Source organism: Podarcis pityusensis (assembly GCF_964106645.2).
Source record: "Podarcis pityusensis genome assembly, chromosome: 2".
Taxonomy (NCBI): domain Eukaryota; kingdom Metazoa; phylum Chordata; class Lepidosauria; order Squamata; family Lacertidae; genus Podarcis; species Podarcis pityusensis.
Genome location: NC_138029.1, coordinates 19,209,082 through 19,236,009, shown reverse-complemented (window position 1 = coordinate 19,236,009; position 26,928 = coordinate 19,209,082). Strand labels below are relative to the sequence as shown.

Genomic DNA, 26,928 nt, shown 5'->3' with positions numbered 1-26,928 from the left:
CCATTCTCACTCTTCAAGAAGACTGAACAAACGAAATCAACATACACCAGGAGGAAGCCAGGATTCCTGCCTGATTGCTCTTCTGTTACTTAGGAGGACTTTGGTGTTAAAGAATGTCCAACAGCTCATGGGGCAAAAAAAGGAAATATTTGACCAACAAGGATTCATTTGAGACTACAAAAAACCCAGAAAAGTGAGTATTCTCTGGGCAACAAGTCAGAACTAGCAGGTAACATCTGCCTCTGAACTTAGCAGCAGCAGTTCCACACTGCGCTCACTGAAACTAGCACTCAACATCTGCTACATCAAAAGTTGACAGATCTTGCTTCCATTCTCCACCCCTATCCCAATGTTTGCTCCGAGACTTGTAAGTTTCTTATGCATAATCTTATGTCTGACTGATTTCAGTTGAGCCGTGTTTCGGTTGAGCCATGGAATGTGTGTGGTCATTATGACAGCATCACTGGGGTTTCTGCATGAATTTACAGGTCTATATTGTTATCAAATGTTTCTGTGCAGGGACTTACTCACTGCTAGTACTAACCTTTAGACTTACCATGTAGTGTTGGCTTGCAGCACTGGAAGCTTTCAAGTACCTATATGTCCTTTTTCGTCTTGGTTGAGATTCTTGTCATTTGGCTTGAGCAATCTGTGGTATGAAGGATTTGATTTGGTTATAAAATGAAGATTGAAAAGGCAGCTGTTAGAAGAACTGCAAGCACCTCGTTTCTGACCTGTCACTCTGCTAGGTTTCTGTCTCTCAAAATGAACAATATGCACATATAATTCAAAGTGACTGTGATACGTATGAGGGTAGGGGGCTGCTGAGGAAACCTTTGTATATCAGAGATTAAAATGACAACACTGGAGTCTTCTTCTAAGAAAATAATCTGTGCTTGTTAAATTCACCCTGGTGAGTTGCTGCTGGAACAGATATTGGCAATGATGAGAAGTTGCGTTTTGCAATTTGAGACTCTACCAGGAATGATGCAAGTTTAGTTTTTAATGGCAGCTCCCTAAATTTACTAAATAGCCTTCAGAAGACGCCACCTATGATTATATATACACTATGTTACCACACTATTCAGGAGGAAAATGGCAATCCAAAGGATATATGGGTCTGTTATTCAGTTTGTGCTTTTTGATTTTTGGTGTAATCCAAATATTTAAATACCTAGAAAGGAAATAGTAAAGCCAGGGTTATATTCAACAGACAATTCAAACTGTCATTTTTTGCATTTAAAGCTTCCCATTTACAGCATCTACTATAACCTCCCCTTAGAAGGAAAAGCCTGGAACATAATAGCAGCAGCTGGAGATTAGAAGAGATTGCCATAAACACATTCAAGAGTTATTTATATATTGTAATTTTTGAAGATATTTTGTTGTAAGCCAATGATATAAATATAGGTTAGATATAATGAACAACCCACTGATTTCTATGAGACTACTTTGAGTATGACTTCATTGTTTGTTTGTTATGGGTTGACTCCAGAGTTTGACCCTTTATGTTCCTGCAGCAGAAAAGTAGTGAGGATGACATGCTAGTACTTGACCCATACCAGTGATGAGGATGTTCTATGCCTTATTTGGCAGCAGGCCCACTGAATGGTAGGTAGATCCCAGGTTACAGCCAAAAGTAGCATACCTATACCCTTCCCCCAAAGATCTGGTCCAACTTTCTGCACAATGTGACATCAATGTGACATCATGCTGTAAGTTTCCTTGCCCCTGCTAGTGGGAGCCAGTGAAATGGAATAGGGCAGGCTTCCTCAACCTCTGCCCTCCAGATGTTTTTGGCCTACAACTCCCATGATCCCTAGCTAGCAGGACAAGGGGTCAGGGATGATGGGAATTATAGTCTCAAAATATCTGGAGGGCTGAGTTTGAGGAAGCCTGGAATAGGGTCTGGGTGAACCCCACAATTTAATGGGATCTCATTACACAGGGAATTTCTTTTCTTTTTTCATTAAGTGAACAAGAACTAGGCACAGGTATAGCTATCACCCTGGTGTCTAATTCTACCCCAAGAAAGGGATCTGCAGCCAATCCTGCCTCATTTACACATGGCCATGATTTGTGTTTCCCAAACACATTTGTCTCATTTGTACTATATTTTTAGATGCGCACTTAAAGCTTAGGCGTGCACCTAAAAACGTAATGTTTGAATCAGTGTTAGTTTGCACTGCTTCAGTGACTGGCACAGCATTACTCCTTTGCAAGTCTCACATCCATAGGATCAAGCTATCAGTCCGAGTCAAAATAATGGGACAATGTGAACTGTGGCTTTGGAAATGTGGCGTAAGCTGGCTTGAATACATCTAAGTGCTCCTATTTGTTTTTTAAACTGCAGACTTAAAGGATGTTATTCTGATCTATACTTTTGGGGTGCTTGGCAACAATGCGGATTGACCACAATCATTCATGATACTTTCCTAATCAATCATTTCCCTCTTTGCTATCATTTTGCTATTGCTAGCCTTTTTCAATGCAATTCCTTTTTGTTCTTCTGCATAACACCTCTTTGATAACAAAACTTCCCCCCAGCTTTGTTACTTCTTTATGTTCAGCTGCAACTGATGTGCTTTGAATACGGCCTTTGTTTTTAAGCCTGAGTTACACACAAAGGGCCAAGCGGGGGGGGGGGGGTGGATGCTGTCTTTCCGCTGTCATTTGACGGAAATTCAGTTTGCTTGCCAGCCTGGTAATTCTTTTTCTTTAAAAGGACACTTCTGCTTGGTTTCAACTGCAAGGCTATGTACTTTGTAGGACAAAGTGAACTGTATTTAGCTGTGCCTCACATGGAAAAGAAATTATGAGCATTAAGAGGAAAAGAGAAATAAATGTGTTTCGAAACAATAGTAGTGACGCATAAAACATGATTAGAAGTTGCTACTTTGGCTAACAATCGCAGAGCAGCTCTCTCACAACTGAATGTTTAAATGACTCAGCTAAGAGGGCAGTGTTTGATTCCATGAGTCTTTCAGACATAATGGAAACCATGAAGTATGCCAATTATATGACAAAGGTAAAGGTAAAGGGACCCCTGACAATTAAGTCCAGTCGCGAAAGACTGGGGTTGTGGCGCTCATCTCGCTTTACAAGCCAAGGGAGCAGGCATTTGTCCACTTCCACAGACAGTTTTTCCAGGTCATGTGGCCAGCATGACTAAGCCACTTCTGGCGAAACCAGAGCAGCACACCGAAACGCCGTTTACCTTCCCGCCAGAGTGGTACCTATTTATCTACTTGCACTGCGTGCTTTTGAACTGCTAGGTTGGCAGGAGCTGGGACCGAACAACAGGAGCTCACCTGGATGTGGGGATTCGAACCACTGACCTTCTGATCGGCAAGCCCAAGAGGCTCAGTGTTTAGACCACAGCACCACCCACGTCCCAGTTATATGATAAAGATCCATGCAACTGGGTTCTTATGCTGTTAGTTCTTTCAAACATTCTTCTGTTTGCAAATCAGTGACTCTCATGCAACTGGAAGAACATCTATTAGTATCTGGCTGGTGGTAGAGACCACAGTTTCTGCAGCATCTGACCTGCCAGTTGACCAGCATCCTAAACTCCTACCTCTTTCTCCCTCACCACTTGCAATTCTAGGCTGCGATTCTGCGACCTCTTCTTCAGCAGAGGCTCAAAAGAATTTCTATGGTCAGTTTACCAACACACCTATTTCACAAGTCGGGGCAGCTCAGCCATTGCAAATTGTTACAGATAGGCAGAGAAAGGCATTCAGCAATGCATAATGCCATGTTTCCCATGTTAGCGACAGCTATGGGTGTCTAAGCGTGAATCCTGACCGAAAAGAGGTAAGCCCAGGCTGGCGACTCATGTAGAGACGCAATACTGAAGCCAGTTTGTGGTCCTGCTTTATCTCCAACTTAAACAACCCAATAGCATGCCAAAACCACTGGATCCCAGCAGAGGTTGAAGGTCCAGAACAGTGACTCATGAAGAGAAGCACAGGGCAGCCTCTTCTGTGGAGAAGAGCAAGTGTCCTGCATCACACCGTTCTCTTTTTCTTCAAGCACCGAATGTGAGAATTACAAGCGGAGCATCTCTCTTGAGGGAGATGCGCTGAGCCGGATGAGAACAGGATTGGCACAGAAAGGCCCTCGAGAGATACGTCTTTTGGACGTAATAGCTTTTTCTTTTGGGGGGTCTTTAGAGGTGCTTCTTTGTGTTTGGGTCAATGACTTGAGGCAAGTCAAGAACCGTCCCCATTTTCAACCATGGAAGGTCAGAAGAGAACAGCTCCCTCCAAAAAGACCCTCTTTTCCAGGGCCAGTCCCAGATTTAGAGAAGCCGTCCCGGTTTCTGATTTGATCCCGGAATGTCCCGCTTTTCCTTAGGACGTCCCTATTTTCATTGGAGAAATGTTGGAGGGGATAGCAGTTATCTGGCCCCCCGAGCCAAAGAGATAATTAACTATACAGCCTTTAGAAGACACGGGAAGGCAGGCCTGTATAGGGAAATTGTTTAATGTTTATTATGTTGGAAGCTGCTCAGAGTGGCTGGGGCAACCCAGTCAGATGGGCAGGGTAATAGAATAATAATAATTATGATTTTTATTAGGGTGCCAAACTGGTTCTTTGACCCAGGTGAAACAAAGTCTGTTTTTATTATTAAGGAATAAGATGTCCCTGTTTTCATAGAAGGGAACGCAACAAGCCCGCTAGGGGGTTGCTACAAGTCCTGAATTTTCTGGACACGTCAGGGATTTAACTGGCGTCTGGGGGAACTTTTGGAAAATAGGCAACAGTGTCGGGGATGTTGAGGTCCCTGTGGAGATGGGAGTATTGAGTCAGTGGCTCGTGTCCTTCTGGCTCGCACTCATAAAGCTCTGAGGAGTGAGGTTATTACCCCTTTATTATTGCCCATGCTGGGGGTGCTCAACCATTGCTACTGTGTCCTTTCTTTTAGCAAGATGATCAGGTGACAGCAAAAACTGCAAGGTTTTTTAATGGGGGGGTGATGAGAATAAGATCTATATTTGATTATGGTTGTAAACCCCTAAAATATATTTTCTTTAATTATGTTTTTAACCTCTATTTTCAGTACATTTTAATTTTATTCCTATGGCTAGTGGCTGATGCAAATAAAGATTCTTCTGATTATACACTGGTACTGGTTTGAATTAACTAAATACTGCTTTTTGTTTGATAGGTAGTTTGTTTTGTTAATTTTTCGGTTTTATTGTGCATTTTTCTTCTCTCTTTTTATTTCTTTTATATAATACACATTTATTCTAGATGCTTGACAACTTGTTTATGTATACTGTAATAACTACGTAAGATTAGTTTGTGGGGGTTTTTTGTTTTGTTTTTTGGATGTAATGTTTGTTTAATAAAAGTTTTTTTTAAAAAAAGATTCTTCTGATTCTGATGTTGAGGTCGATTGCCTAAAAAAAAAAAAGAAGCTGAACGACTTTAGAGTGTCCTTTAAAAAGAAAGAAAGATCTCAACAAGTTTGGAGTCCTGAGTTTTATTTCTGGAAAAACGGATGAAAATAAACTCAGGCAGCCAGAGAACTCTTCCTTCCCTTTCTGAGGAGGATTCCCCTTTGAGAGGAGAGGCAGCCGCTGCCCTGACTCATCCTCGCCTCCGCTTCTAAACCGCGTTCAAATCGAACCACCCTCCTTTTCACCTCACCGCCCGCCGCCTCCCTTTTCCCGCCCACCGCGCGCGCGCTCCCCGCCAACCGCCCATTGTTCTCCCGCCGCTTCCCTCCCTCTCCCTCTCCCCCTCCCACCCTCTTCTTCCTTCCCAACCAATCGGCGTCTCCGGCGGTCGGGTGTGGGCGTGGCTTCCAGACACGGCCTCGGCACCCGACTGAACTGACAAACGGCGCGCGCGGGGGGGGCGGGTCCGAGCCGAGGGCCGGAGCGCGCGGCGCGAGAGCCGACGGCGCCGCTTTAAAAAGCGGGAGCCCCGCCGCCGGCCGGCTGCTTCTCTCGACTCCGCGCGCGACCCCAAGGCAACGGCAACGGCAACGGCAGCAGCAGCAGCAGCAGCAGCAGCCCCGGGCCTGGCTTCGCCTCGCCTCGCCTCCTCCAGCTACCTCCGCTCGGGGCTGGCAAGCCAATGAGGGCCCGGACTCCGGCCCTCGCCGCCTCAGGAGCCGCCGGGAGCCCCCCGTGCCGACCCCCAGCTCGCCTGGCTCGACGTGAGGCGGCTGCGCTGGACCCCCATGCGGCGCCTCCAGGAGAAATTCAGGAGGTGAGGCGCGCGCGCGCGCCTGGGCGTATGTGTGCGAGCGACAGATTTCATTTCTTGGGATATATTCAGGGTTCTCTTCCCGGAATGATATTTTTCTCCGCTTAGGGACGAGGCGGATTCTTCTAGTGGATTTCCCTCCGAAGCCTTTGATCTCGCCCGGGGAAACTCCGCCCACTCTTGGGGATCCCCTCCCCCCCCCCTGCGATCGTCTCCTCCCGTTTGCACGGGCATCCAGATCACTTAATGCAGACAAGATATCCGCTCCCCCCCCCCCCCACTTTTCACATGGGGTGTTAAACCCACCTTGTCTCTAGTCGCAGCCTTTCTCAACCTGTGGGTCCCCAGATATTGTTGAACTACAACTTCCATCACCTAGCGAGCAAGGCCAGGGCTCAGGGATGATGGGAGTTATAGTCCAACAACATCTGGGGACCCACAGGTTGAGAACCGCTGTGTGCCAGGCATGACCAAAACTTGCCCTCCAGGTGTTTCGGGATGAAAACTCCCATGCCTATCTAACAGGACCAGTGGTCAGGGATGATGGGAATTGTAGTCTGAAAACATCTGGAGGGCCAAGTTTGGCCATTCCTGCAAGTCTAGTCTATTGAACCCTCTTCTCCTACACCCACACCGTAGTTTCTTACGTTTTCCGCGAATGCATTTGGGGAGGCTGCCCTGGTGCTTTTGCAGAACCCCAAGATGCTGCCGCCTAGGTTAGTTTATCCCTTAGCAAGGGTGCAAACTTGAATAAAATATTGGGGCTGGGGAGGAAGGGGTAGGTAAGCATCACATAATTGCATGATACACCATTTGAATGGCAATGCGCAATGGCAACTTTTTTGGGGGCGGCCCCCCCTCAAATATTTTATGGGGGGCAAAAGGACCTTGGCATCTAGAAGTTGGCTCCTATGTCCCTTAGCCTGTTGTGATACTATCACAGATCTTAATTCCACACAGGGTAGACCTTGCCTAAACAAAGCAAAGTGTGATTGTGCAGGTCATGGAGAGATTGCGACAACAGAATTGAGTGGTGGTAAATATTATGAATGAGTTAAAACTGAGGGAGTGCTGTGAATGAAGTAAAGTGTGTATGTGGCACCAGGGAAGGTGCTGGAAGTAGTTTCCTTTGGTTGATGTAAAGTAAAAGGGTGTAGCATGCAATCCTTTGTTTCCTGTTTATTTGACTCGTTTGTTTGGACACTCATGAGGGCCTTGGCTTAAGAAATCAGTAGGAATTTCTGTAGCTGATACGGATTTGATATTTCTTGTCTTGGAAAGTGCTTTGGTCTCCATCTATAAAACATTCTCATAACAGTGTTTGTGCAAAAGAGCAGCTGAATAGGACTAAGTACAAACAGGTTTGGGAATACGTGTGCTGGGTGAAAATCAATAGTGAGAGAGAGCAGTGGAATTGGATAATTCAAATACGACTTCTCCAAGATGGTGTGGAAAGGGAAAATGAGCTGCTTTTCAGCTAAATTTTCCTTAAGAGAGATCATATTGTAGTTTATAATGTAGTGAATTTTCTGCTTCATTTTGCATCTCCTACATGTTCCTGTTGTACCTTCATTGATGGGGTACAGATCCTTTTAACTCTCCCAGGGCTCTTCCCCATATTGCACTGTTCAGAAAGTCACACTTAAAATCACATTCTTAAAGTGGGGATGCTCTGACAAAATTCTTTTATTTTCTAGAGGGGGGAAAACATCTCACATATTTACTTGCAAAAGCCAGTGGAATTTGATTGTGCATTCCTGTACTGTAGTAACATTCATTGTTCTTGTATGAGCAAAGCAGTAAGGTGGTTTTCGTGCATCTGACCAGAAAGAAGGCACCTCCAAGATTAATCCCTTGAAGCAACAACACATTTACCCCAGATATAACACTTGCCTTGACCCTATTGGGTCATATTCAACTAATGTTTGCTCAGAGTAGTCTTATAGTACTGTACCTCCTTTACTGCCATTCTTCCTGAGAATGTTAGCACTGATCTCAGGGAGGCAAGTGTTCCTGGCTCAAGGCTGGGTATGAAAGGCATCTGAAATTCAACCCCCTGCACTAATTTCATGCTCTTGCTTCTCTCCAATTCTTCCCATGATTCTGTATTTTCCTGTTCATCTGTGGTTTTCATGACACCCCCTACCACTTTACCATAAGGGTAAAGCAAACAGAGTTAAGATAAACTTTTTGAGAATAAGAGCTGGGCTTCTGGGATTTTCAGAGAATGTGGGTATCCAGTACTGCACATTGCTGTTGTTTACTGGGCTCTTAAAACTTTATATGCAAGTGGAAGTCTTGTTTGCACAATTTTCTCTCTTCGAAAGGTGGGTAGGCATCTGATGACTGAGAGAAGAGGTGAGTACAGTATACTGCTCTGCTTTTAGAAAGGAAATAGATCACAGTGAAAGATGAGGCTTTTCCATCTTCTGGAAGTGGGTGAAAGTTCATATATCCGGTGTTTGTCATACTCATGTTGGTTGAACTAAGCTTCTCCTTCACGTATGGCTATTAGAGAGGATTTTCAGCATTTTTCTCCTCTCTCTTTTGAATGATTGACTCTGCAGTGAGACAGGATTCTTCTGTTTGTTTTGGCTATGTTACAGTCTAGAACTGGGAAAGAGGGGCAGCAAAGAATGTAAAAACAATTTGGAAATCATTAAAAAGGGGCAGAAATAGATTCTTGCTCAAATTAGGTCATTTCTGTCCAGCAATGTGTTGGTTCATAAATTGAATTAAGATGTCAGTAGGAATGTTTGTATTGCATAAAGAGGCTAATATCTGGAATTTAGATGTTTATGATATTTATCTTTTCTATTTGTACAGTATTGCTACTTCAGTGCTTGCAAAATACATCTATTTATTTTTTAAAAGGAAAGGAATAATAGAAGCATGGGGGAAGGAGGGAGGTGTAGTTTAATGATTGAGCCAGTTTTGTACAAGGTTCATCCCTATATTGATAAGCTTGCCTCCATCTGTTCTACACATGAGGCATACTGAAGCAATGGCTGCCTTTTTCCTCTTGGTTTCCCAGCTTTTCATTCTTACTTTGAACAGACCTTTCCTCTTTACAGTGGTGCCCCGCAAGACAAATGCCTCGCAAGACGAAAAACCCGCTAGACGAAAGGGTTTTCCATTTTTCGATGCGCTTCGCAGGACGAATTTCCCTATGGGCTTGCTTCGCAAGACTAAAATGTCTTGCGAGTCTTGAGATTTTTTTCGCTCCCCCCCCTTTTTCTAAGCCGCTAATAGCCTTTTAGCCGCTAAGCCTTTAATAGCCGCTAAACCGCTAATAGCGCTAAGCCGCTAATAGGGTTGCTTCGCAAGACGAAAAAACCGCTAGACGAAGAGACTCGTGGAACGGATTAATTTCGTCTTGCGAGGCACCACTGTACTTGTATGACCCTGGAACTGTTGACTATGGTCAAGTAGGTATATTGTTAAAATTTGGGCTCAGGTAAAGAGGTATAGCAGTGTTATATTTTATCTATTTCATTTCACTTTGATACATCCTCTGAGTTGTAGCCAACTAAATTCTACTCAAAAGTAGATTCATTGAAATAAATGGAGTCAAGTTAGTTATTCCCATTTAATTCAACGGGTCTACTCTCATGTATGGTTAACATTGAATTTGACTCTTTGTCAGAATGTTTTTGGCTAAAGCCAGAATCACCTTTCAGGTACAGGCAACAACCATTTTGCATGGGGGTTATTTTCCTGACCCCCACACATGTTGGTGGAGCATGCATAAGTCTGCTTTGCCACCGCCTCGCCCCTTTTCCAGACACTTCTGGGTTGCAGTGATGTGTGTGTTTGTGTGGTTGCGCACATATTGGACAAGCATAAAATGGTCATTGCCTGTATATACGTTCCAGCACCCAAATTCTTGGGGCCAGTATAAATTTTCTTTGTACCAGCCTTGGAGAAAACTAAGTGGTTCTTAAGTGTCGTTGGCTGTGGTGCTTGCTAGAAGCTTTTACCAACACAACTAGCACACTCTAGCCATAATGCCTCAAAAAGCTCATAACACAACTTGGGCACCAAGTTATAACAATATGAGCTTTCCAATCTGTTTCAGTTATCCATACAGCTGGACACAAGGGCAACTGAGATTCGTACTTTGAATTGCAGGCAGAACAGCTATCAGAAGTTAACTAATCTAACCTCTGAACATTGACCTAAAAAAATAAAAAATACTATATTTTTTATCTAGTAATTGTTGCCCCTTTTATAGATAGGCAGGCACTAATCCATATGTGTTTATAGGTTTAAAGACATGTTTGAATCTGTAAGGAGAGAGATGCAAAGCTGTGCCTTCTGGCAGAGGGATGTTGCCAGGCTGCAATATTGAGTTATTCAGTCCGCACAGCCGAAGACGTCTTTGAGCAGCTGTACCTTTGTGGATTGTCAGGCAGCAAAAATCTTGGTGGTGGTGTGGCAATGGATAAAACACTGCAATTCTTCCAATGTTTTGACCCTCACAAAGAATGTTAATCACAATGGAGGGAAATGGAGGATATTTAGCTTAGAGTGGGGAATATTTTTCTACCTGAGGGCCACATTTGCCAGTGCTGGGTGCGGCCAGATGCACAAGTGAACAAAGTAGTGAATGCAAATTTGCCATTGCACAGTCGGTTTGTTTTCTACACACACTTGCATAGCCTGTTGTATCCCCCATCCAAGCAAGGAAGAGGCATTGCCTGAGTTAGGCAAGAGCACTCATGGAGAGGGTGAAGCATAGGGTGTTTGTCTGGGGCAGGGGTGTGGCCTGGGTGTGGTGTGGTCTTGAGAGGCACTTCAAAGTCGGGAGTAAGGCTGATCACTTGTCACCCTTTCCATGGTAAGAGTGGCATTGACAGAACTGTAGAAGCCTGAGCATGTGTAATTTAATACCTGTATCTGGAGCCATATTTGCAGAATGAAAACCCCTAAATCAGGATTTTCTCCAGATTGACAATTGTCCACATTTATCAGTAAAGAGAAGGTTTTCCAGGGCAAAACCCTCGTAGACCTGTGCACGGGACAAGTGCAAGTCTGAATGAGCCCTCTATATCCTCAGATGAGGCTTTTGGCAGCTGGGTGTAGTCTGGAGAATAAATTCCTGATACATAAGATCCTGTGTATTTAGGCCATCAGATTCTTTTTTTTTCCCTCATCAGCTTTCCAAATTAAGAAACAGCAGGCTAAGTGTATAGCACAGTTGATATTGCCCTCACAACCTGAGGCTGTTACAAAAAGCAATTTAGCAAAACCATATCTTCCCCTTGCTTCCAAGGCTATTTAAAAATTGACTCCTTTCTTTTTAGCATGCACACTGAGCAATGTGTTATATAAACTCCTGTATGTGACTTTACTGGCGCAGCATAAAAGAACTTGTATGAATACCCATTTCCCCATCTCTTTTGTGTGTTACTTCTAGATTTTATTTTATTTTGTGTCTCTCTTAGATGGTGAGCCTGTGGGCAGAGACTGTCTTTCAAAAAATAAAGTGTGTATAGCTCTGCAAAACAAACTATTGTTATGAGTGGAAACAGGATATTGTCAGTCTCCACAAAGTTCAAAGAGTTTCTTTAAACAAATTATTTGTTAAGGCTGCAGTCCTAAACACATTAGCTAAGGAGCAGGCCCTACTGAATGCAGTGGGACTTAAAGCACAGTCCTATACATGTTTATTTGGAGATAAGATGATAGGTTTTTAATAATTGTTGGTGTTTGCAGCCATATGAGTTTTGTTGCCAAACTGCTAGATTGATTCTGTGGTCCTCTGCTGATATAGCTGCAGATTTCAGATAGACTAAAACAGTCTGGTGTGTATTATCTACACTGTGACAATATAATTTTTGAAAGCAAACAATTTTAGTGCAAACAGCTATCCATTTACTACTTTAAAATCATCACTTCTGTAATGCGGTTTCTAGCATGAAATTTACCAAGTGGCACTGGCACTATAGATGTTTATAGAGATTAGCACAAAATTTTATGCATGTTTTGGGAGTAAATAAAAATATATAGACTTTGGCTCACTAGTATATGCAACTAGCATGTATTATGAAGCTTGTAATTATTTGGTCACCCAGTAAGGTAGGAAAATAGTATTTTCATATTGTACAGGCGGGGCACTGAGAAACAGAAACAAGATAACCTAGAAACAATAGAGAGATCTGCATAAAATTTTATATTTAGATGCAAAGTTATTCCTGTTCATAGCAAATAGTATTTGCATAGCCACAGTAGGACAGGCAGCAATACTGAAGACTATAGTTAGAAACATTCATACTATTTCAGTCTACAAACCTTCTAGATGAGCCTCAGTGTATTTATTTGAGATAAATCCCATTGGGTTAAGCAAGATGTACTTCCCAGTAGTCCAAGCAAAGTTAGGCTTTGGGGTTTAGCTAGTCTGTTTGCTTATTTGCAATGGAATAACTCCGTGGAATTTTGCAGGAGTGGAATGGAATGGGTTGCATACATCCGAAACACAGTTGGATATTTCAGTTTCAAAACTCAACCCTTGTACGGGTTTTGAAGGGCACCATATTGAATGTTCAATGTGGCAACTCCCTTGAAGATTGAGACATCAGGGAAGCTGGTGTGCGTATCAGGACAGCTCTCTACATTTTGTGTACAAACCATAGTTTTATCCTATGTCTATTTTTGAAATGGACCATGTATAAAACAAAATAGATTGTAAGCTCATGACGTAATATATGCACTGGTGAGTGAGATATTAGAATTAAAGTTGGTGTGTATTTTCAGGAGATAGTTATAAATTACATGTTAACGTATGAACTTGCCCCCTACCCCCATTTTGAAAAAAGGGTCCAGGAGCAAGTGAGATCTCTTAAACACTGCACTTCACTACTGTTGCTGTGGTGTAATCTTACCAGACTACTCCAGTTTGTCGTCGTCTTCTTCTTCTTCTTCTTCTTCTTCTTCTTCTTCTTCTTCTAAAATTTATATCCCGCCCATCTGGCTGGGTTTTCCCAGCCATTCTGAGCGGCTTACAACATATATAAAAATGCAACAAAATCTCTAGCAGTAAAAAACCAAATAAACTATAAAAGCAACAAACAAACCAATAAATCAATAGAAACCAATAATAATAATAACAACAGTAACAACAACAATAATAAACAGTTTACAGTTATGCCCAAATTAAAATATCTGCCAACCCCAACTAATCATTTAACCAGCCCAACAAAAACAAAACAGAGGAACCAAAATTAGAACCATTTAAAACATTTTAGCTAGTTGCCCCAACCTAAGAGTTGTTCCAGCAATGTCCCTCCGGCCTCCCAGGAGCCCTTTAGCTATTCAGGGTGAGTCTGGACCCTACCCCCTAGGCCAGGTGGAAATAGGCCTTGCAACGGGAAGCAGGTCTTTCTTCCAGCCCTCACGGTGGCAGCAGAAGTCATAAAACCAGACTGAGCAAAAGCAGTGTTGCAGCATTTGTTTGATAAATACTTCAGAGTTGTGCAATTTTTTAAAAAAGGAAAGTTACTGGTATGAGAGCTTCAATGTATCCTGATCATCGTGGTGTTGTAAGTGCCACACATAATTTCTTAATTTTATCATTTGGGGTGTTACTTGTTAAAGTATCCTTATTGGGTTCATAAAAACAGAATGGCCTGCTTAGTAGTTTCAAAAGTGTCTGCAAGCTTCCAGCATTTGCTGAAAGTCAGTTGACAATTGGACAATTGGTGTGTTTGGCCCAGTTGTATGCTGATAATAAAGGTTACTGGTAACTGTAAAAGCTTGTGTTGGTGGTGTGATACCAAGACAACAGATGAAACTAGTTTCTCATATGCTTGTGACAAGAACACCTCTGTATGTGTCTCTCTCATCCCCATTTGTGGAAACAAAGACAAAGTATCTGCAACTGCATTTAGTCATTGTTCTCTTTCATCCCTTCCATTTTTGTAAACCCAAATAAGCCCATGGTGGTATATGAATAAATAAAAAACTTGTGGCAGTCCGTTGAAGTCCTAAGGCTTACAAAAACTATTTTTTTAAAAGATGCCTGTGGTTGGAGGATGTGATGTGTATGTTGAGATTTTTATTTTATTCGTAATTCACGTAGGCAGCTAATTGAGAAGTAGGTCCCTTGACGACAAAATCTGACTTGCTTTTCTTGTCACGAGTAAAGAAAATACTGCTGCCTTTTGTACTGTAGGAAAAAGTGTGGAACACAGTGCTTCCAAATGATGCATTACATTTCTTCACCTCCCAATTAACCTTGGTCTAGGTCACAAACTGCTATTGCTGAGCGTTCTGAGCTTGTTCCTCTACATCCTTTTAAGTCAGCGGTATGCTTTGCTTGTCTCAACAGATTCATGAACCACCCAGCTCCAGCAAATAGCCGTTACAAACCTACCTGCTATGAGCATGCTGCTAACTGTTACACTCATGCGGTAAGTAAATTGATCTATTGGCAGCACAATCAAAAGTAATTCTAATTCCCATCTGTGTAAGATTTTGTTTTATTCATAGTTTGAATACAGGTTGGTACTGCTGAATTGTCGTTAATACAGTTGAGACTGCTGCAATAAGTAAATGTTCTGGTACAACAGCAGAGTCCACACATTCCATTGATTGCTCATTCATTCATTCATTCATTCACTCATACATAACACATACAATCTTTTTCCATTCTGCTCCATGTTTAGGAATCAACAGTTCGCTAAAGCCTCACGAGGATCTACTTTCCCTAAACTAATAATTGCTTAAAGATTTTTCTCCCACTTTGGAGGATATAGAGAGATTTATTTCAAAAATGTTTTGACACTCTTTTTTAAAAATAAGACACTAGTGGTGTTTTAAATTGAAGCATATGTTCCATCTCAAAGTGGCTTCTAAGGCTGCCTAAAGTATTCTCCCACAAACAAAATATTTACTAGTCTTGCAGCCCATGCATACTGTTAGTAATCCGTGGCCTAAAAAAGAAAAAGCACAAATTCTTATAAAGCTTTCTTATCCAGTCCCTAAAATGGAATTATTTATTTCTCCCCAGGCTTTCTGCTGAACAAAACTCTGATTAATCTTTCAAACTAGGCGGCCTTAACTGTTGTGCACAACATATTATATCAGAGATTTTTGCTTATGTTTTGCTATTTAAAAGTTCTAGTTTGTTCTGCTTTCAGGATAAAGGTAATGATTAAATTATTGCCAGAAAGAACTTGGTCTTTTGATTGTTGTTTCTACTTTGTCTGAGTTTTATGTTTTGTTTTTTGTTTCATTTAGTAGCATTGATTCGTTCTTTGCCAGCTCATGGTAAAATGTGTGGTTTATTTCTAATACAGCCTTGGTGATGTTTGTCAGTTTCCAGTGGGCCACAGACATCAGTAAAATGCAAATACAGTGGTACTTTGGTTTAAGAACAGCTCAGTTTATGAACAACTTAGATTAAGAACGCTGCAAACCCAGAAGTAGGTGTTTTGGTTTGTGAACTGTGCCTTGGAAGCAGAACATGTTCCGCTTCCTGTTGAGTGTAAATTGAGTCCCCACTGCTATGGGAAAGCATGCCTTGGTTAAAGAACGGACTTCCGGAACGGATTAAGTTCATAAACCAAGGTACCACTGTACATTTGTATGTTTAAATGTCAGGTTTCATAGAAGCACTACAGCGGAAGTCAGTCCATGTGGTATAATGTGCTCCCAGTGTTCACTCTCACAGGAAGTGGGGCTGCTCTGAACCAGCTGATTCTTTTAAACTAGTATCAGGCAGATAATATTTCAATAGCATAATGCATACCAGCTTTTCTTAAAATTTAAAGGCCCGGGACATTAAGAGATGAATTACTTTTACCTTGCTGTCGAATGGATTGCTTTCCTGCTATAAAGCTGATAGTTTACAACATCTGCAATGTTTGCATATTGGCATTAAGAAGGCATCTGAAATCACCTCCTGGCATCACAGTGCGCAGAAAGTTTTACCTTGGGTGTGTGCCATGGATCACTAGATACTGCAGCTCTTTCTCAGTTTTAGAGTATTTAATAAACTGTTACATTGGTGATGTCAAAAAGCAAAGTGATTCATTGGGCTGGAAAACCATCAAGCAGGTACATATTGGGCAGGATGTTGAAATATTTTGGAAGTCTCACTTTGTAGTTTGAAATCAATGAAACAGTTGCAACAAATCATAACGATAGCAATAGTAATACCAATACTTTAGACTTTCAAGTAGTCACACTTCACCGACAATATCTAGTTGTGATCCTCACAACAACCCTTTAAGGTAAGCCAATATTATTGTGCTTAATGCAGGGTGTGAGGGGCTGGATGAGACTAAGAAAGAGAGGCTAGGTGGTCTCAACTAGTGAGTTCACAGTAGAGGAGAAATTCAGACAAGGACTTCCTGATATGTAGCTCAGACTTTTAACACCATCATTACTTTCCAAGCTCCCTCTTAAACTGAAAACCTGGTGGTATTTCTAAGGGTCATGCCTTGGTTCATAATTTTCCTTAAAATAAATTCCTAGCTGTAATTTTAAAAAGTAGGAACAATTTACCGTATTTTTCGCTCTATAAGATGCATCAGAACATAAGACGCACCTAGTTTTGGGAGGAGGAAAACAAGAAAAAAAATATTCTGAATTCCAGAAGCCAGAACAGCAAGAGGGATTTCTGTACAGCGAAAGCAACGATCCCTTTTGCTGTTGTGGCTTCTGGGATAGCTGTGCAGCCTGTGTTCGCTCCATAAGACGCACACACATTTCCCCTTACTTTTTAGGAGGGAAAAGGTGTGTCTTATAGAGTGAAAAATACGGTAAGTACCTAAGAGTGAGTAGGTTTGTCTGGAGAACTTGTAAAAATTCCAGCCTTCAGTAATAAGGCTAGAAAATACTCTTCGATTATTGAAAAGTCTTCTGATTAAAATGAAGCACAAAGGGGTAGCAGAAGAGGAACCCTGATCTCATAATAAAAATATCTTCTGTAAAATCTGCAACTTGAAAGGCCTTCCTTATACCAGTCATGCAGTTTCTGCATTTCCACTTCCTGTTTTAGTAGCTTTCATTATTTTGAAATTCGAATTGCTGCAGCTGCTGTTGACCTTGGAAGTAGCATTGAGGTTGACTTGTATAAGAAGTTGTTGTTTGAGTGTTTTAAAGGGCGGGGAGTAAATCAGGACATTATTTATACATCAGTGTGTCTGCATTTGTGTTAGTCCTTCTCTAAGCACTTTGCAGTTTTTGCTTGCACAGTTAACTTTAACAAAGTGTTACTTCCAGCATATTTTAATCCTAGATACAATATACCTTCTGACATTTTGGCACAGCGTTGGGATGGGATGGGTGGGTGACACAGCAGTTCTGTGACCTTCAGCCTAAGCAAATTCTTAAAAGTCTTACTGATGTCTCTGATGTAGAGATGTCTCTCTTTTCCATGATAAAGACAGAAACAACAATGTCTTTTCAACTGTAACAAACCTGGGTATAATAGGCAACTTATAAAAACCACTGGTTCTTTTTACTCCTCTTTGAAGCAAAGGGTAGATAGTAGGTGATTGAGGCCTAGGCATAGCAAGTAGAATGTTAAATGAGGATTGGTAGGCTAGCAAATAAACATGTTCTGTTGTTTCCCTAGTTTCTCATTGTTCCAGCCATTGTGGGTAGTGCCCTGCTCCATAGGCTCTCTGATGATCGATGGGAAAAGATAACAGCATGGATGTATGGGATTGGTCTCTGTGCACTGTTCATCGTTTCCACAGTGTTTCATATAATTTCCTGGAAAAAGAGTCATTTAAGGTATAAATCAAGTATTCATTTGGGGTTCATTCGTGCTGCCGTGCACACAACTTGCTGCTTGTAAATTAGGTTGTGAATTATCCATGTTGCAGCCATCACTGCCATTCTGCTCATGCAACAGACATCTGCTTGGGCAGCAGAACTTCCTCTCCCATCCCTTGCAGCCCTGCGTGCACCCTCAAAAACTCCAGAGAGTTGGAGCAGAGGTGAAGGCCACGCAGGGAGAAGAAAGGGAAGTCCTGTTGCAGGAATGGATTGCCACCTCTGTGCCACTGGATGTAACCCTCCTTGCCCAAAGGAGGTTGGGATGATTTACCGTAGTCACTCTGGGTAATAAGAGTTTTCCTGCTTGAGGATTCTACTGAATTTTGCGCATTATTGGTCTTAAAAATGTTATGTGTATAAAGTTTCAGAGTAGAATAGTGAAAGACACAAGATGAAAAAGATTTGTCGTTGCGCTGCTACTTTTACAGTATAGCCACAGACCACAAAACATTTATTTAAGGCATCTGTATCCAATCTGCTGCACAGGTACAGGAGAGGAAGGAAGGGATGCACTACCTGTGCTGCTTCAGCACAGGTAATGCAGCAGCAGGTAGTGCATCCCTTCCTTCCTCTCCCACACACGGTTTCTGTACTTCTTCACAAGTGTAGCTGAACGCAAACTGTATTTGCACAGGATTCCCTGACTTTCTAAGTGTCTGTCTGTCTATCTGACTTATCTGTCTACATACATATCTATCATGTGATATGTTGGGATTGTGATTGGCTTCTTTAGCCTTAGGTGAACAGCAAAATACCTTCAGTAAAACTAAGATTTAGGGCTACCTGTTCCTGAGGAAAGGAACTCTATGGCATGCCTACCATCCTGCTTTTAGATTTTTTAGAATAATGTTTCATGTTGGGTAATGTTTCTAGTAACATACCGATTTTTTTAAAGTGATCTGTTCCCTTGTTTGCCTTTCCATTTAGGACAATGGAGCACTGCTTTCATATGTGTGACAGAGTGATGATCTATATCTTCATTGCAGCATCATATGCACCATGGTAAGGGTTAAAAATGTGTACTTACTGATAGGACGAAATGGTGATGGCATATTATCAGTGACAGCTTCCACTTAATGGATTGGTTGACTAATTGCTCATGGCCTAATCTGCTGAGAGTTAGAAGCAGGGCAGTGCAATCCTTTTTCCATTTAATAAATAAGGGCTTTGCATTTTTGACAAAGCTGTTCTGATCCATCAAGGACAACGTGCATACATAAGGAGGCTTCTCCTTAGTCATCAACCGCATTCTTGGTAACTGCATGGAAAACGGTGTGTTGCAGATGTACAGGGGCCAGGATGTTTCATATATGACTATAGTAACTGATACTGCTTTTCAGTTCTGCCCTCCCAAAACACCAGTGATCTTAATAGGATTTATAGCATGTAGGGAGTTACTCATTTGTATTGCTTACAGTAGGGGGGCCCGGCCTTTTGGGGCCTGGGGCGCATTTGAAAATCAAAGTAATTGTTGTGGGCACCACAAATTACCCATTTCACACAAGAAAAACTGGCAATACTCAGGACCTAACCCTGCCATCATACAAACAAAAAGCCTATGACACTCCACAGCAAATAAAACTAAAAACAAAAAGCAGGCAGCAACCCCCCCCCCCAAAAATAGCAACCCATAAAACAACCCCAAAAGGGACCAAAACACCGAGAACCCAGGGTGCAGGGGAGGCACCAGTGGGATATCTGAGGGCATCATGGTTGCAATAAATTCCTTAAAGTTGTTGTAAATTGTTTTATTAGTAAATTCTTTAAAGTTGTTGTAAGCCACCTCAAGTGTCAAGAGTAAAAAATAAAAAAAATTGCTGTCAAGCTGATGGTTAAAACGAAATATTTGCTGTAAAATGTAAAAACTTCATAGGTATCATCTTTACACACATCAGTATTTTAAATTTACTGAACTAATTTGGAAAAAAATACTTCATGAATTGAATGGTGTAGAAATGAATATCTCTGTCTGAGTAGTTTTAATCCTTTTGTTATATCTGCACGTGGAATACAAATCGTCTTTGATTTGATCTGCCGTCAGTTCTGCATTTCATTTGATCACCTTAATTTTTTTTAGGTTAAATCTTCGTGAGCTTGGACCTCTGGCCTCCCATATGCGATGGTTTATCTGGTTGATGGCTGCTGGTGGAGCCATTTATGTGTTTCTCTACCATGAGAAGTAAGACAACATTGTGATTCGTATTTGAATTGGCATTTCGTAGACTTGGAATCTGTGCAGATGTAAATATTAGTCCTGGTTTTTGGAACTGTGACCAGTTCAAGTTAAGGCCAAGGTTGTGAGCTGGAAATCCAGCATTCCCATAAGTGGAGTTAGGACATGGTTAACTGAGTTTAGCAATGATCAGGCATAATGTTGAAGCAGTATAGAAGAGAGGAGGACTGGAACCCTTATCCCCATTAGCCTGCGTCTGATTTCTGAACCATGGTTAAAACGTTGTCAACACAGAACTCTAATATGTGTACTTAACTTACGATTTTGAAAATGGCAAAAATACATAAATGGAAGGGTATCGTGACTTGTGAAGGAACATTCTACATTTGGAGTGACACCTCTTCTTCGTGTATTTATTTTATACGTGGTGTTTCCTTGTAAGAAAAATTGGAACAGATAGTCATCTTGCTTATTTTTATTTAATGAAAAACAAAACAATTTTAACATAAGTGTATTCTCTTATCTCTTTTGAGAAACACAGACTGAAAAGGCTGAATTAATAGCCAGGCAGTCTTATTACATGTTGGCACCAGGCACATCACCAGAGTGTAGAAAATTACTCCCTTTCACTTGTGAGATTTCTTTTTGATAAATAATTCAATATGAGTGGGTGAAAAGAACCTGGATTTCTATCAAAGAAATAGAAACTCTGGGTGCAATCCATCTTCTATTCCACCGAGTGGAGACAGACTGTCTGCTTCTGATATTTGATATTTATCATTTTCTAGTAAGATTAATAGGTGTAAAAATTCTAGCCACATCAACAAGAGGAAGGCAGATTCTCTTAATGTATGTCCCTGCTCCTTTTCACGTCACCCAAATTTCCTCGTCCCACCTCCCAGCTTTTTTGCGTTCGGCTGCACGAAAGATCTCTGTTTTCTCTGGAGGATATCTTTCCAATGCAGGGACACACTGGGTCGTCAAAGGATAAAGCCTTCCTTTTTGATATCTGTTGGACATTTGTTTTTCCAGATAATGGAATGCTGAACCAAAAAAAATTATTTCCATTCTGTGGAAGCCCAGTGCAGTAGAGGGTATAACAAAAGATGTGCCACTAAAATTGGCAATGTATTGCTGAGAGAGATAAATGTATGCAAGTGAAAACTGCTGTCTTTTTGAGGTGGGAATGCATGTTTCTTTTGCTTGGTTGCAGGCTTACTTTACTTTATTTTTGTAGGTATAAAATTGTGGAGCTCTTCTTCTATCTAGCAATGGGCTTTTCTCCTGCTCTAGTCGTGACCTCCATGGTAAGTATGCTTGCTAAAGAATTTTAAAATCTAACTCTTGGGAGCTATTATTAATACTTATTATAGGTTTGTTTTTTAAAAAGACTTCTGTATTCATTTAGATCTTTGCTGTGTTTCTGTTGCCTAACTTTTTCTTTTTCCCTCCATTTTTAAAAAACTCTTAAGAACAACACTAGTAGCAGCACCCACTGTGGTGGACGTGGAGCTGCCATCCCAACCCCAGTATCTCTGCAACTTACCTGGATGGGGCCAACTAGCAGCAGCGAGGTTGGGGTCGCATGAATGCCCTGGCAGAACCAATCAGATGCAGGTTCGTCCATGCAGCCCCAACCTTGCCCCAGACCCTCCTTGGTAAGTTACAGCGACATTGGTGTAGGGAAGATAACACCATGGCTCCATCCCACCACTGCTGGCAAATGTATTCTCCAGTGAAGCAGGCACCAACTTAAGGCATCCTGTTTAACATAGCAGAATGATTATATATGGCACCATCCAAATGTCTATAGATTAACAGTGTTGACCCACATATACAGTACAGTGGTACCTCGGGTTAAGAACTTAATCCGTTCTGGAGGTCCGTTCTTAACCTGAGGTACCACTTTAGCTAATGGGGCCTCCTGCTGCCGCCGTGCCGCCGCCGCACAATTTCTGTTCTCATCCTGGAGCAAAGTTCTTAACTCGAGGTGCTATTTCTGGGTTAGTGGAGTCTGTAACCTGAAGTGTCTGTAACCCTAGGTACCACTGTATTGTCAGTAAAGGCAATGGAATTTGGGGTATACAGTCGTACCTTGGAAGTCAAACGGAATCCATTCTGGAAGTCTGTTCGACTTCCAAAATGTCTGAAAACAAAATTTTGGCTTCTGATTGGCTGCAGTAAGCTCTGGCAGCCAATCGGAAGCCGCAGAAACCCCGTCAGACGTTCGAGTTCCAAAAGAACGTTTGCAAACTAGAACAATCACTTCTGGGTGTGCGGCATTCGGGAGCCAGAATGTATGAGTTCCAGGGCATTTGACAACCAAGGTACGACTGTACTGCTATAGCCTAGATAAACCAGCAATGCCACTCTTGTGCTCTTAGCAGATTGAAATGGTTTCTTGTTTGATGGAGCAGCATGCAGTGTTTTTTCATTGGCTTTTAAGCAGTATATTGATAAATTACTCTTGGTCAGATACACAAAGCGGATGCAATTAATTTCACTTTCTTATATCCATTCAATTAAACTTCCATTACATTCACGTACGGAATATTATTTGGACTAACACAGCTAACCTTTTGGAAATGGTTTCAGTTTGGCTTGGCTTATAAGCCTTGGGATAAGAAGGATGTGATTAAGAATAGATGTTGCTGGAAGTGCAGCCAAGAAGGGTAGCAAACTGGTGCAATATATATAAATTGTAGACACGAAAAAAGGTTGGAATATTCCATCCCCACCCCCAGTGTGTGGCTTCACGCCAAAGATGTTTGCATGTGAAGAGTTGCCACTTGGTCTCTTCAGCCTGACTGAATGGTCAACCAATTGGCAGATGAGATTTGATATAACTAAATATAAAAAGGTACACACTAGAGCAATATATCCCAACTTAACATATGCACTGATACGATCTGAGTTGACTTGTCATTCTCCAGAAAAAGAATCTTGGTACAGTGGTAGATAGTTTAATGGTGAGAGCAACTGAGTCTATGCTGACAGGGGGAAAGGCCAATTATGTGTCAAGTGGTATTAGTAAGAAAATGGAAAGTGAAATTGCCAATATTGCAATGCCTTTCTGTACAGTTATGATGTAGCTGCACTTTGAATACTATCTACTGCTCTAGTTACCCTATATAAAAATGTATATCCAGGTTGGAAAAGATGCATAAAGGCAAGCAACACTGTCAAAATGTTGGCACACCTTCTTTTAGAGAAAATGTTAAAGCAATAGAATCTTATTATTTTGGCATAGTGTGGGGGAAGGAAGAGAGAACAAAGACAGGGAACAACTTAATAGTCTTTATAAGCCTCAATTAATACAGTGGAGACTGGATAAAGTGGTGCTTCTATCTCCATTGCATTACGACTTTGAGTCACCCAGCAATATTTGCAATAGATTTAGGAGAGACAAACAAAATTACTTTACACAGTGCAGGATTCATTTGTGGAATTTTCTACTGCTAGGTGAGATGATGGTTCCTGGATTAGATGGGTTTTAAAAGTGGGTAAGACCAGTTCTTCTGGAATTTTTCTAAAGGCCATGATAGCTAAATGGAACCTGCATGTTCAGAGCCCGCATGCCAGCAAATACCAGTTTGCTGGTATAGCAGGATAAGCTGTTGTGTTCAAGCCCTGCTTGTAGCCTTTCCAGAAGTCTCTTGCCGGCTGCCGTGGGAACGGGATGAAGGACTACATGGCAACTCCGCCTGAACCTGCAGGAACAGCTCTGTGCTAACACTCCTTAATAGTTTGACAGCTAATGCTTGTCTGTGTATACAGTCTCAATGGGCGTGATATTGCTGCACCACTCAGTAGGGGGAGTAGAATGTTATGACCAGCCTCATTCTCTCACAAAGAGTGCTTTAAAAATAAAATAAAAACTTTATTAATCCACAGAACAACACCGATGGACTTCAAGAACTTGCCTGGGGAGGCTTAATTTATTGTATGGGAGTGATCTTCTTCAAGAGCGATGGGATCATTCCATTTGCCCACGCCATCTGGCATCTGTTTGTCGCCACGGCTGCTGCAGTTCATTACTACGCTATCTGGAAGTACCTTTACAGAAGTCCTGCAGAAATCATCCGTCACTTATGATATTAAATACACAAGACACGCACACCTTCGAGCTGCACTATGCCTCCGACTCAGTATTACTTGGGTAAAAAAAGAAATTCTGGGGAAGTGGGGGAAATATTGCACAGGGTGGGGGTGGGAATGCACTGACTGATAGTTTTTCAAACACATTTACTGTGAACTAATGTGACAAAAATGTGTCCTTGAATTGCTGTTCATATATCAGGTCCCGGGCACACAGTCCCCACATGCATTTTTCCTGTGGAAGCCCCTAGTGGAATGAATGGGGAAAGCGCAAAATCACTGTACAAGGCCCATTCTTTTCAGCTGGGGTTTCCACAGAAGCATTTCCCTTTCGTATTGCTTCTGCTGTCCGTCAGCAGAAGCTGCACTCCAGCACACAAAGTTTAGTGCACTTAAGCCAATTGGGTGTAAGCATGCCTAACTTTGGTTTGTGGTTTAAAACACCATGCTGCATTATTAATAGTCCATTCTACATTAACAGGGAAAACAGTGTAAAAATGGTTGGTGGCCTGATGTTTACAAATTCTTTTTTTTTTTTTTTTTGATGTATTTAATGGGTTTAATTTCTTCGGTTTTTAAACTGCATAAACTTTTTGAAATGACAGTTTTGAATTGGGGAAGTTGATGTAACAGCAAATACTTAATTCTTTTCTTTTTTAAAGTTGCTTTCTACCACTTTTTCACAAGCAATTTAATAAAACGCAAATCATGGAGAGATAAGTTTAAGCTTCCTCTCCCCCCCCCCCACCACTTGTACTGATACGACTTTTTATATAAAAATGTTTTTTAAAAATAATTTTAAAAGTATATGCAGCTGCTGTTGTGCAGTTGTAGCTGCAGTGAAACTTTGCAAGAAAACAACTACATTCCACATACTGTCCTGACCTTATATACCTCTTCCAAAGCTTTTTATTAAAAGTGTGTGAATGATCATTATGAAATTTCAAAATTGGCTCTGCCAAGCTCTTACCTAAAAACCTGCTACCCTCCACAGTTAATTTAATTATCAGATTTGGATTTATTTAAAAAAACAAAACAAATAGTGCTAACTAATACAAAAAATCCATCCCACAGTGCCATTTCTAGACATAGATGCATGTGTTTATGTGAAAGCACTCTGGAAATAATTTGCTCTTGTAATACAGGTGGTTAGCAATTAGCAGTAAAAAAAATGAAATTACTCGTAAAGCGTTGGTAATTTTGGGAGGTGCCTAAGAGACTGGTGCTTAAATAATGAGGCTTACAGAGCAGTCCATTTGCATATTAACCTGGGAGTAAATCTCATTGTGTTCAGTGGGGTTTTCTCCCTAGCAAGTGTGTTCGGGATTGCAAGTTGAGGCAAATGACTCCCAGAGGAAGACTGTGGGAAGCAAATACCTTGCTCTTTCTCTCATTTTCTAAAACATAACCTATTAACAGTTGTTTATAAACTTTTGAGTATTAATAGTGGTTCGTCACACACCCAAATGGCCTTTTCAGGGAGGGAAGCTTGAAGAACTAGATAGGTTTCATCGGTCAGGGACTTGGTAGCAAAACTGGGCTTTAAATGTGCTGCTCTTTAGCATCTGGATCAATGAACTGTGGTAGCAATTTGATTGTAGAGCTTGTGTATTAAGTAACAAGATGTTAGAATCTCCGTTGTGATGATTGCTGTCCAGTTACTGTAGCATGTCCCACTGTATTATGAATGTCTTATATTAAGATTGAATTTATTCTTTTTCTAACTTGCTCTTTTTCATATCAGTGTTTTAAAAACTAAAACGGAACATGTTGCCTTTTTCAGATTTTATCTGGATATTTTGTCTGTTGGACCAGTAGATATGTACTCTGGGGATGGGAGCTTCCTCCCCAAGGTAATATGTAATTCTCTTCTAGATCTGCTGGTGCGTTGTTACATATATTAGAATTGGGTGCACTTGTATACAATTTGCAAGAAGGGGCAAATGCTCAGATTAAAGTAAGGCATTGGAAGCTTGGCTTCCACACAGTATTAGTGGATGACTACAAAATTGTCCCACATCAGGGACACTTCCAAAATTCTTCAGGGCTCCAGGATTTGCATCTGGCTCTGGCAAAGTAGTTGTTGTGTGCCTCTCTGGTCAGTATTGTAAGGTTCCGCATCATTGCAAGAGAATGGAGAAGTTGACACAAAGATCTCGTATGAATATTGGAATCCCTGAATTGGAGTAGAACACACTTATCTTCTGAGCAGCATGCAAACGAAACAGCAAAACAGAAAATATATTTTCTGTGACAGCCCTGGAACATCTGAATGCCTCAGTTGTCTTTGTTGTCGTCTTATTTTCTTGTTTCAACTGATGTGTCTGACTTTAATATATTCACTTTTTGTGAGTTCTTGTATTCTGTCCAAGTGCAGTACTGTTGAGACCACTGAAATGTGTTCAAGCTCTGGTTCTTTGTCAGAAACTATGAAACTAGCTCCAATTAATTCTGCTATCTTCATGATGATTTCTTGTGATCTTTTTAATGTGTTTGTTTTTACGAGTGAAAAGTGTTTTGGTTAAAAAAAAGAAGAAGAAAAAGAACTGAACTCGCCAAAAAAAACTTTGAATCCAGTCTAGCTCCTACAAGTTTAAATGTAACTAGATGAACGCAAATAAACATTTTGTGCAATTTGGAAA

At 41.3% G+C, this 26,928-nt stretch overlaps 1 protein-coding gene across 2 annotated transcripts; it reads left to right on the top strand.

The window, feature by feature from the left end:
* On the top strand, positions 1 to 26,928 carry MMD (monocyte to macrophage differentiation associated). 2 transcript variants are annotated; one of them, XM_080995047.1, is made up of 7 exons: positions 1 to 193; positions 14,555 to 14,636; positions 17,810 to 17,970; positions 18,943 to 19,017; positions 20,093 to 20,194; positions 21,426 to 21,495; positions 24,083 to 26,928. In XM_080995047.1, the coding sequence occupies exons 1-7, from the start codon at positions 114 to 116 to the stop codon at positions 24,281 to 24,283; spliced, it is 771 nt and encodes a 256-aa protein (XP_080851173.1). In that variant the 5' UTR covers positions 1 to 113; the 3' UTR covers positions 24,284 to 26,928. The 2 variants fall into 2 exon arrangements, with proteins under 2 accessions (XP_080851173.1, XP_080851174.1); XM_080995048.1 differs by lacking the exon at positions 1 to 193 and adding an exon at positions 5,863 to 6,228.

What these genes read in the sequence shown, in the direction of transcription:
- MMD (XM_080995047.1), top strand. Translation starts at nt 114, where the DNA reads ATGTCCAACAGCTCATGGGGCAAAAAAAGGAAATATTTGACCAACAAG. An exon ending in GTGTTTCTCTACCATGAGAA is followed by an intron (nt 20,195 to 21,425) that starts GTAAGACAACAT and finishes TTATTTTTGTAG; the next exon opens with GTATAAAATTGTGGAGCTCT. An exon ending in CTCTAGTCGTGACCTCCATG is followed by an intron (nt 21,496 to 24,082) that starts GTAAGTATGCTT and finishes ATTAATCCACAG; the next exon opens with AACAACACCGATGGACTTCA.